This window comes from Oenanthe melanoleuca, chromosome 15 (genome assembly GCF_029582105.1).
Source record: "Oenanthe melanoleuca isolate GR-GAL-2019-014 chromosome 15, OMel1.0, whole genome shotgun sequence".
Lineage (NCBI taxonomy): Eukaryota > Metazoa > Chordata > Aves > Passeriformes > Muscicapidae > Oenanthe > Oenanthe melanoleuca.
In genome coordinates, this window is record NC_079349.1 from 10,507,171 (window position 1) to 10,518,773 (window position 11,603).

The 11,603-nt window shown below is 49.8% G+C and overlaps 1 protein-coding gene across 1 annotated transcript; it reads left to right on the top strand.

Moving 5' to 3' along the window:
- The first annotated feature begins 2,935 nt into the window (after positions 1–2,935).
- ACADS (acyl-CoA dehydrogenase short chain) lies at positions 2,936–10,345 on the top strand. Its single transcript, XM_056504576.1, has 10 exons — positions 2,936–3,047; positions 3,318–3,478; positions 4,890–5,039; positions 5,203–5,314; positions 5,681–5,832; positions 6,105–6,275; positions 7,480–7,617; positions 7,880–7,975; positions 8,303–8,359; positions 8,987–10,345. The coding sequence occupies exons 1-10, from the start codon at positions 2,990–2,992 to the stop codon at positions 9,137–9,139; spliced, it is 1,248 nt and encodes a 415-aa protein (XP_056360551.1). The 5' UTR covers positions 2,936–2,989; the 3' UTR covers positions 9,140–10,345.
- Positions 10,346–11,603: the final 1,258 nt, after the last annotated feature.

An 11,603-nucleotide genomic window follows, 5' to 3' on the forward strand; every position in this document is an offset into this window, starting at 1 on the left:
AGCTTAAAGCTTCCTAGGTCAGATCACTCAGTGTTATGGAGTAGAATCCTTGGGAAGTAAGAATGTACATGGTTCTCTTTTTCATTGTTCCCATCACTGCTCTGCCTGCTCAGCTGCTTATTTATGGTTTAGGAAGTCATGCTGCCATGGTTGATACTGCAGCTGTGTTTGGGATCTGGCAGTGGGAGATAGCATCATGCAGTGGGAAAAGGAGGATCTGTGTCTTGCCAGTAGCTATCCTGGGGCCCAGCTCCTAACTGTGCAAAATCTCAGCTATCAAAACCCTTTTTTGCCAGTTTTGCTGGCTCTCAAGACTGGTACTTTTCCTGTCCCCATGCTGGGCTGGTCAGGTGTGTCTCTTGCTAGGGGAGTAGATTGTGTCTAGACTGGAGACCTGTCCTAGTACTAGTTCCATTTGTTCTTGAGACAGTTAAAACCTAATTCCTCGATGGTTACCTGTTGTGTTAAGAGGGATTCAGTATAGTTTGTGTTTTAGCAGGATTGAGTGGGGTGGACATTAGAGCCTAGAGCCTGTTAATGCATAGGAAATACATAGCAATAGGAAACCGTTGCCTTTACTTCCAGATTAGTGAAAGTAACTTGGGCATGGAACATCATCTGGCATCAGAGTAAGCAGTGAGAGTGTGTGGGGTAGCAAACATGAAAGAATCTCCAGCTCTTAGGAAGAGATTTTAATTATGATTAACCACAACAAATGACCTGTTCTAGGTGGAGCATTAATCATGAGCAACCACAACAAATGTCTTGGGAATGTGGAGGGACAAGGTCTGCCTGGTGGAAAGATGAAGAACAATTCTGCCACCATCGATCCCCTCCAGCATCTCCACAGGCACTAATGCAATCTTGTTTAGGATCTTCAGGGTTAGGTAAAGCTGCTGTTGAGGTGGAGCTCGAGATGCCTCTTGCAGTGAACACCGTCAGCAGCCCTCATGCTGTGCCTCTGAGGTGGGAAGCGTTTGCTCTGGAACTCTGAGGTGCTCACCACAAGGCAGAATGCGTGGAAGTGTGCTTTTCATCCTGAAGTGTTCAGAAATAGTGTCTGAAGAGCTTACTAGTTATTCCCCGGGAAATTGTAGCATATTGAGCTGAATTTTGTACGTAGTATAAATCCAGGTGCCTTTTAACGTTACTTTTCTCACAGTTTGTACATGAAGTAACCTCTCGCTTTTCTTAGGAGTGTGACAATTCCCGTCTGTTCCTCTTGTCACGGGAAAGGTTCCTCAAAGGCGGAAGGGCTCGTGACCGCCGGGGGCGCGCACGGGGCGCGCGCGCCATCTAGCGGCCGCTGGCGGCGGGAGCGCGCTGCCGGTGTTGGGTCCCGGGAGGAAAAGGGAATTCCTGTCCCAGCTATCAGAAAGACGAGCAAACGGTTGCTTTCACCCTGGTGAATGTGTCAGCTATTCAGCAATAAAAGGGAGAGCTGGAGGAAAACCGGGAGACTCGCAGGCAGCAGTAGCACCCTCCGGTTTTTAGCTGAGTTTGTTTGCCAAATCACAAGGTCTTTGCCTAAAAGCATGCTGCAGGAAAAGGAAAGTCCCTACAAGAGGGCAACCCAGCACTGAAAAAGTTGATTGTAATCCAGAAAGTCAGGGCTTTTCAAACTCTTGTCCCTACTTTAGTAGCTTCCCTAGGATTCCTTTTCTCTTAGGTACTTTCCTTAAAGCCTCTTTTCTTTGTGGCAGGAACGATGTCTTTGGTAAACATGGTTTAGCAGACCAGTTTCCTTCTGGAGAGTGTGCTCTGGTGTTTTAATGATGGGTCAAAGCTATTCATGCCAGTGAGCTTGGAAGAAATTCCATTGGGATCACGTCCTTAACAGGAGGATGGTCAGTCCTGGCCAGGTGCTGCAGGCTGAGGAGATGCTTTCAGTGTCAGCTGGAGTTTGAGCAAGGGAAAAGGTATCAAAGACTATTTCTCTCAGATTATGTGCTGAGTTGGAAAAAAGAAAAAAGTTGGGATCATAGTTCAAAAAGGATCAAAACTTCAAAAAGAAAGGGACCAAACCCACACACCCATATAGGATTTTTTTTCCAGTATTTGTCTTCTTAGTCCTAGGACCTCTTTTCACCATTTTTGAGGAAAGGGCTTTGGATCCATGCTAGCAAACTTCCTGGAGAGTTATTTTCATACCTTGAGTGTGGAATACATACTGCACCTTGTGAAGAAGGAAGGTCATCTCTTCTTGTATGGACTGGGTACTTCTGTTCTTGTCTTCTGTTTTTGGTAGGAAATGTCTTCCTTTATGTATGTACTTGAGGATTTTCAATGTCTCTTGTTGCAGAGAAGCAGCCTCTTCTCTGGTGCTTGGGGATGCTTATTCCATTCTCTGAGGGGTTCAGGAAGAATCAAACAAGTCTTTCGTAGTCAGAATGAAGGAGGAAGGTGATGGTGAAGCATTAAGGTTCAAATGTAGCAACTCAGTTTCTCAGCTCTGTTTCATCGCGTTTTCTTCAGCTGTTTCCCAGCCTGTCCTGTGACATGGAGCTACTTTGTGCTGTCCCAGAGCCTGGCTCGCTGCCGGGTGTGACCCTTGGACATAAACACTGCCACCTCTTGTCCTTGCCGGGGACAGGGCTGAGTGATGGCAGCCTGGCGGAGTCAGCAGCTCTTCTCTGCAGCAGCAGGAAAATGAACACCAGCAAACTCCCTGTCCACCTGCCTGGATCCAGTGCTGTTACAGGATTGTATTTGTGTATCTCACAGTGTGGCCTTGGGGCTGCCGGCGCGTGGACCCCTGTGTGCTGTCCCTTCGGACCGTGCTGCCGTGGCGGCGGCGCGGGGCAGTGGCGGTGTCCCCGCGGTGTTTGTACCCGTGATTTGTCACCAGCAGTGTAAAGGAATAAAGGACCTTCCTTCCTTCCCTGCTCCTTCCCTGGCGGCGCGGGCGGTGCTCAGGGCGGGCGGGGGCGGGGCCGCGCCGCTAGGGGGCGCGCGTGCGCGGCGGGCCCGCGCTCCCTCAGGCGGCGCGATGGCGGCGACGATGGCGGCGGCTCTGTCCCGCTGCGGTGGCGGCGGAGCGCCCCGGGGTGAGGGTGGCGGGAGCGGCTTCGCTCTGTCGCGGCTGCTCGGGGGGCTGCGAGACACGCGGGAGGGGCGGGAAGGGGCCGCGGCCTGCGCGGGACGTGGCGTCCCGGTGCCCTTCAGGGCCTGCCTGAGGCCAGTCCGTCCCCTCAGGCGCGGAGTGACGCCGCCCTTCAGCCGGGCCGCGGGGCTGTGGGAGGCTGTCCCGGGGTGGGGGGACCCTCCGAGCCCCTCACGGGCCGGCGCTCAGCCCTGAGTCCCCTCCCCGCTTCCAGCGCTGGCCCTGCGGTGCCGCCGGCTGCACACCGTGTACCAGAGCGCGGAGCTGCCCGAAACACACCAGATGCTGCGGCAGACGGTCCGGGACTTCGCCGAGAAGGAGCTGATGCCGCTTGCAGCGCAGCTGGACAAGGAGCACCGCTTCCCGGCCGAGCAGGTGGGTGCGTGGGTTGGGGTGGCACAGCCAGAGACCCCCTTCCTGCTGCTCTGGGGCAGGACCGCTCGGGCCGAGGCAAAATGTATATCCAGGTCCGGTTTAGCAGAAAATTGAAGTTTAGATCAACTCATTCTGAATGTGGACGTTGTAATTCCCACAGGGCATTTTGACTCTTCACCTTTACTTGCGTTTCTTTGTATCTGGCTTTAGTTCCACTGAGTTTTTGGTTCTCATACTGACCTGTGGGTTGCAATACAAATTATAAAATTTATTTATAAAATTCATTAAGCACTTTTACAGACTGCAGATAATGGTTTATGGTTTCAGATGGTGGAAGAAAGTGATCAGGAGGTACCTGCTGCTCATCTTCTGGGGCTGTGAAAAAATTGAAACTCCAGCCAAACCAGTGATTTCTCTTATGGAAAGGCACACCAGTGTGTGTGTGTGTTAAGCAATAAAATACAAAGCTCCAGCAAAATAGATCCTGTTATATTAGCAAGAGACTCCAGGCAAACACTGTTGGAGGCATGAGAGTTTTGTCACATTTCTCTTTCTAGTAAGGTATAAGGATGGTAGCCCGGAAAGTCACACTTATCCTAAGGAAGAAAATAATTTTACTACTTACTGTTCTTATCTGAGAATTTCACATTTAATTCTGAGTCTTTTGGCTTCAATGTGTAGGAGAAAATTCAAGATGCAAACAAGATGAAGCAACATACACAGAATCAGTGGCTGTCTTGTTGATCTTCTGGATTTAATGTGGAGGATTGGTCTTTTGGGTGCCACATAGGAGGGAAATTACGTAGCTAAAAATTCTCCCCCGTTCCTCTAAAAGCAAGCAGAGGCTTATGGTTACAAAGCAAGGGGTCTAGTTGGGCACTTGGGGTACTTGCAATGTAACTAACAAAAAAATTCTCCGGGAAGCAAGATCTGGCTTTATTGGAATGAAAAAAAATCACCTTGCACCACTGTTTTCTGCAGTAATTCATTCTATAAAATTCTTCCTTTGTGCAGTCCTAGGCTGAAGCTCAGCAGACTCAAAGGTAAAGTTCTGATGATTTTTATAAGCTAGATTTCCCATTTTTACTGACGTGAGACATGCAAGTGTAAAGCTTTGGTGGGAGGCTGAGGCTGGTGAAGTTTTGTCTCCCTATTTCACCTTCAGAAGGTTCCTCCTTTCCCAGTACTGAAGAGAGCTCTTTAAACACACAGTAACTGTACAGCTCCTGCTGAAGTCACTGGGATCTGGGGACACTTCTCAGTTTGTTCAGATTCCCATTTCACCGGGAGTTGGATGCATCTTTTCCGCTGGGTGTAGCCCTCTCATGACATGTCTTGCTCTCCATGTGTCTGTGTGTATTTGCTGGCACACTGGTGCTGCAGAGGATGTGACCTGTCCATTCCCTGTCAGGTGAAGAAGATGGGTGCCTTGGGGCTGCTGGCTATGGACGTGCCAGAGAAGTACAAAGGAGCAGGCCTCGACTACCTGGCCTATTCCATCGCTGTGGAGGAGATCAGCAGGGGCTGCGCCTCCACGGGCGTCATCGTCAGCGTCAACAATGTGAGCGTGAGGGCAGGCACGGAGGGAGGCTGGCATGGCAGGGGGCTCTTCGGGAGAAGTGGGTCTGTTCCTGTGGTTGGTTCTGGTGTGTTGGAGGGCACATTAGGAAGTTACTTGATTGGTTGTATCTTCAAGAGGCACTAACAACACTAAATTCTTAAAGTCCCTGTATTTAGGGCCAATACTGAAGTTTGGCTCTGAAGAGCAGAAGCACCAGTGGATTGCTCCCTTCACCAGTGGAGAGAAAATTGGATGTTTTGCCCTCAGTGAACCAGGTGATGTGACTGTTACCATCTGTGTTGCAAAGAACCTGGTGTAGCTTCTTTCCTTGGTCAGGTTTAGGATAGACTTTGGGTCTTTGAAACTGGAACAGTTTGTAGTAGGGTGGCGTATAGAGTTCTGTGTCTCAGTACCCAGTGTATGAACTGCCATCCTATGGTTTCTGCTGAAGATACTCATTGCCTGTGTGACAGAGCTCTGGACATTTTGCACTCATGGGCCTTTCCCTGTCTTGTGGGAGGGACGGGGGTTACTCTGCCACAGTTCAAGAGGTGCCATGAGCTCATGGGGTGCAGGAGGGGCGTGGGTTTGCCCCAGTGTGTGACCAATCATCTGAGGTTTGTTTGCTGCTTTTTGCTCAGGAAACGGCAGCGATGCGGGTGCAGCCTCCACCGTGGCACGGCTGGATGGGGATGAGTGGGTTCTGAATGGCACCAAGGCCTGGATCACCAACGCCTGGGATGCCTCGGCCACCGTGGTGTTTGCTACTACAGATAAATCCCTGAAACACAAGGTGTGATAGTTTGTATCAGTCAGGAAAAAGGGGTGGGTGTGGAGGAGTTGTGGAGGAGCACTGCCACAGCTGGGACTGTGTTTTCATGGCCCTGCAGGCATTGAGCAGAGGAGGGGCTCATGTGTTCTGTTTTGTTCTGTCTCAGCTCTCTCTTCCCTCCTCCTGGTTTCCTGGATATGTGGCTTTTATGTAAAATGGAGGGAACCTGTTGACAGCCAAGGAAGTGGGAAGGTAAGAAGACACCATTCCTAAGAGTTTGGGTCTTGTTGCAGGGCATTAGTGCATTCCTGGTTCCCATGCCAACACCTGGGTTGTCACTGGGGAAGAAAGAAGACAAACTGGGAATCCGAGCCTCTTCCACTGCCAACCTGATATTTGAGGACTGCCGGATACCCAAGGCCAACCTCCTGGGGCAGCCAGGAATGGGCTTCAAAATCGCCATGGTAAGAGAGGGATGGGGGTGATGCTGTGACTGTGTACAGCTGCAGCTCCCAAGCTTACCATTTTGTAAACCATTTCCAGAAGCAGTCACTTCAATGAGGACTGCTTGCATCAGCTGTTTTGTGTCATGTTAAGTGTAAACCCTTCTTGCCAACATGGGAGGAATCATTCCCAGAGCCTGATGAATGTTTAATTTACACAGATCCTGGACAGTTCTTCTATTGTGGCAGTTCTCAGCTGGAGCAATGCTGATGCCACTGAGGTGCTGTGTCAACAGGGACAGTATATTTTAATTTTTCTTCTTTCCCAATCCTCAGTTCCTTCAGTTGTACCCATAGATAAAGGGAAAACACAGCATTTCCCCTTGTGAACACTGTGGCAAAGGAAAGTTGTCCTGGAGGCCCACGACAACTTTTGGAGAGTGTCTCAAGGTGAATGACAGCCGAGTTATGGTATGCATGTGACTTCTGAGGAGGAGCAAGGCAGCTGGGAACAGTTTTGTTTCCTGCAGTGAAGCCCTGTCCTTTGAGAGTGGTCAGTGCTCTCACTGGAGGGGCAAAACACCCTTTGTTGGCCTGATATTTTGGGCTGAGCTCCCTGGAGCAGAGCCCATTCCATTATGTCCAGAACTAAAAGTGGCTGGTGACTGACAGTTCTGTAAAGACCTTCAGCCCAGGGTTGAGAAGATGAAGCCTTTTCTCTCTGTGCTGCAATTTCTTCTTGTGCACAGAGGGGCAGAGTAGGCATTTGAGCTAAGTTAGGTAATCGACTGGGTTCACTAATCAGTTTGAAAAATGCTTTCACATATGTGTCCTAACAATGAGGGTAAAAAAGGAAAACTGACCAGATTTCCAAAGTAAAATCAGCTGCAGAGTGAGTTGGGTCTGCCTGAAGAGTTCTTTCCAGTCCCTTCCAGAGCGGATCCTTGTTGTGCTGTTTCCCTTATTTTGCACGCTCTCTTTCTCTCCCAGCTAATAAGCAATCCCCCTGTTTTCTCCTCCTATTGTTGAACTCCTGCCTTCTCTCTGCAGTGGCAGTGCCTGTTACAACTCTATTCCTGCATAACTGGGAACATTCTGAATCAAGGAGCTCTCTGACCAGAGGATTTTAAGGCTACAGCAGTTTTCCAGCAACATCAGAAATGTGTGTGTACTATTCTTGATCAAATATGACTTGATTTATATATATATTTCGTGTCTTTCTCAGCAAACTCTGGATGGAGGAAGGATTGGTATTGCCTCACAGGCACTCGGAATAGCCCAGGCAGCTCTGGACTGTGCTGTGGATTATGCTGAGAAGAGAATGGCCTTTGGGTCACCCATCACAAAGCTCCAGGCAGTGCAGGTGTGAGCTGGGCACAGGGGACAGTTCCACAGGGTGCTGGGCTGGTGAAAAGTCCATGTGTGCTCCTGGGCGTGGTGTCAGGGACACAGTGCACTTTGTGCTGTCTGGGATAAACAGGGTGATAATTCTCTTTTAAAATGCTGTTAAAACTAATTGTTGGGACAGAGGCTCTATTTCCTTAGATGGCCCCGGGGTGGGAGAATTCAGCTGTCCCCTTGTGCAGGCAGAGGCCCTGGACCAAACGCTGTGTTTGTTGTTGCAGTTCAAGCTGGCAGACATGGCTGTGGCCTTGGAGGGTGCACGCCTGCTGACCTGGAGAGCTGCAATGCTGAAGGACAATGGAAAGCCCTTCACTAAGGTATTTCTAGCCCTGCTTTTTTCCAGCAGCCACAGCATAGGTCACAGGCTCAAGGCCAGGGAACCTCACTCCATAGAGCATTGCTGTGCTCAGTGCTTGCCCAGCCAGTGCTGCTGGGATGTTAACCCCAGCAGCTCCTGGGCCTGTGGCCCACCCTGAGCAGCTGCTCGGTATAACCACGGGGAGAGGGATGGCTGCTCTCAGCTAGCACCAGCAGCAGGCTTGTCTCTCTGCACAGCTGCTGGGTGAGCATTCAAGCTGCTTGTCCAGGTGAGGGGTTCCTTTTTGTGACAGCTGCACCTTCAGTGATGTTTTTCTTCCCCAAAGGAAGCAGCAATGGCCAAACTGGCTGCATCAGAAGCTGCAACGTCCATCGCTCACCAGGTAACCGTCAATTAACAACTCTGACATACATCATGTGGGGATGATGTATGGCTCACAAGTGCTTTGGGAAGGTGGGATGGAATTTACTAATTTATATTTGAAACACACCAATCAAGTAAGCAACCAGCCCTATGGCTGAAGCCGATTAGCACAACCACCTTCACAGGTTGTGGGGAAGTAGGAGGATGGCAGAGATTTATACTGGGCTGTGGCAGCTGTATTACTAAAGTGGCCTGTGCCTGCTGCTCTCCAGGGCAGTGGCAGTTTTAAGAAGGAGCAGCAATGTGGAAGAGAGCATGGGACAACCAGTCATGACTACTGCACCTGGATGAGATCTTCTGTTCCTCAGTTTAGTGTCCCGTCTTTAACAAAAGCACCTTAGACTGGATCACTGACAGATATCTCTCAAGCAATTAATTGCCCATCTGGAATATCCATATTACTCTTATCCAGATCAGTCCTGTGTATTCCTATCATCACAAATGAGCTGCAATCATCCCCATGTGTCCCACCTTCCCCATTATGCTTGCAGTGGGCTCATTTCCTCTTAAAAATGGCTGTGTGTCCATTCTGTGGAAAATAGATTTGTTGCCCCAGTTCCTTTCTGAGCTGCTGCCTTTGTTTCAGGCTATCCAGATCCTGGGTGGGATGGGCTATGTGACAGAGATGCCAGCAGAGCGCCACTACCGCGACGCGCGGATCACCGAGATCTACGAGGGGACCAGTGAGATCCAGAGACTGGTGATTGCAGGCCAGCTGCTGAAGGCCTACCGAGGCTGAGGAGGCTGCCTGGAGCAGCACACTGCCCCCTGTGTCTCTAACGGTGCACAGTGATGGAGTTTGACCCTCTTGAATGAGGCTACTGATGGAGGTTTTCCTCACCAATGAGTAACTGACCCTCTAGTTAAAATGTGCTGATTCTTCTTTGGACGAAGTATGGCACACCGAGGCTGGACTGAGGTTTGTAAGTAATGGCTGTGAGTGCAGGAGGGTGGAGGCAATCTGTACTCATAGGGCAGCCTGGGGCTTTTCCTAAACTACTGTTGGAATGGCTTGGTAGTGGCAACATGACAGCACTTGCCAGCCAGTGCCTGTTTTGCTAAATTTGTCACTACATGGCACTGGATAACTAGTGACAGAGAGTGAGAGCCGTGATCCCTGTGACCTGCTTCAGGCTGCTTGTCAAGTGCCTCTGCAGATGAGACTTGAATGGAATTCAGGTGTGGGATGCAGCTGTGTGTGAGCTCCTAATGGGACAGCCTGGGCTGAGGTAATCTCTTCCAGCAGGAGAGGAACCAGACCAGGAGGACATGGGAGGACATGCAGGGATGACCCACGCACAGAGGGCTCTAAGCACAGAGCGTGGTTGCTGGTAAAAACATAGCTCAGAAAGAATCCCTCGACCTGGGACAGCAGGGCCCAGCACCTGCTCACTCAGCTGCTCTGGGATGTAGGGGTAGAAGCAAAGGACAGCAAAGCTGCAATGCCTAGGACTACATTAATAAAAAAACAAAACAAAACAAAACACAAAAACAAAAACAAAAAAACCCAAACAAAAACCCCAAAAAAACAAAAAAACCCTTCTGCTCCCAAATCTACTTCTGCAATGTCAGCAGGAAAGGGAGTGCCTAACAGGGCAGTAACAGCTTTTAATCTCTACACATTTTGGGCAATGAGGAAATGAAGAGATGACACACAAACCTCACCAGGAAGCTTTAGCAGTAGCACATCCTCAATCAGTGATCATTGGTAAGACATTAATTTTAGAAGCATCAAAAGCCAAAGGAAAAGCTCCAAACTCAGGAGAAGAGGGAGGAGATTAAAACTAGAGCCTGTATGGTCCAGTCTGCCTCCTTGTCCAAACACTAGAGGGAAATGGTTATTTTCCTGTGGTGCCATTTATTTAGACTTGTGTGCAGACAAGAAGAGCAGGATTCTGCTACATGAGAGAGCAGAGAAGACAAATAAAACCTGATTTTAAAGGACCACCACTCCCTCACCTTTTTTTTTTAATGCAGACGTGAATTAATTTAGAGTCATTTCTTCCAGTCACAAGACACAGGAGCAGAAACCAGCAGGGCCTGCATGCACCAGTGAGACCAGTTCTCAGTGATGTCAGCCATCCCTGCGCAGGGCGCTGGAGGGCAACAGCGTGTTGGGGCAAGGGCCTCAAGTGCCGAGTTTCTCTCCATGCATAAGGATTGACAGAACTCGCCAGGCACTGCATTCAATAGGAGCATTCCTACTGGAAGACCATTCCAATGATTGTGAATATGTTATAAATAATGGAAAGCTTCTCTGGATGAAGCTTGATTTCGGCCCGTGTCACCACTTTGATTGCTGCAGGTTCACTTCTATGCCGGTACCCGAAGACGTAGGATCCTGCACTTCTTGCAGCCACTTGGGTAAAACAGGAGCTGCGGGGATGTGAGGACTTCAGCAAGGCAGAGTTCCTGTTGTGCTGTGCTCCAGCTGAATCCCCAGTGAGCTAGCACAGTCAGTCACATTTCTGCCAGCCCATTTCCCCTCTTGTCCAGGTGTTCCTCTTAGATCTGCTGTGCTGTCAGCACTTGCTGACTGTCCCTCTTCACCCTCAGCCTTCCTCTCTACCAGCTCTCATTTGCTGCAGCTTTTCTCCAGAGCAGAATGAAACCACCCCTGTTACCCCTCGATGGTGGCTGGGACCACCTCAGCTGACAGAGGAGAGAGAACCTACAACCTTGAGGCAGCCAAAAAAAGAAAGAAAGAAAAAAAAAAAAAAAAAAAGGTGCAAAAGCTTTGTTTTCCCTGCTTCCACAGGTTCAGAGAGAGAGCTCAGTGCCCAGCCCTGTCGCACTGCACTGCTTTAGGGGTAACATGCATGGTTACACACAAAGACCCAGAGCTCCCAGAGCAAAGCAGTGGCTTTTCTCAGGGCAAGCACACTTCAAGCTTACTCCTCACTGCTACTGGCTGAGAGAATTTTGTGTGGTGAGTGTGTGTCTGCTCCTAGGGCTGTTGCAGAGGAACTGCTGAAAGGGCAAAACACAAACGAGTTTTGCAGCATTAAACAGAAGCTCTTACCAAGCCATCCCCGGACAGCACAAACCCAGGTGTGGGCAGGGCCAGGCTCTCCTTGGAGAAAAGGGTCTGTTCACACGTGAAGCCACAATTGACAAACAGCCAACATTGCAGAGGTGGAGCACAGAGATGGGAAAATCAGGTTATACGTAAATTAGACACAAGCCGGGAAGGAGATACATCA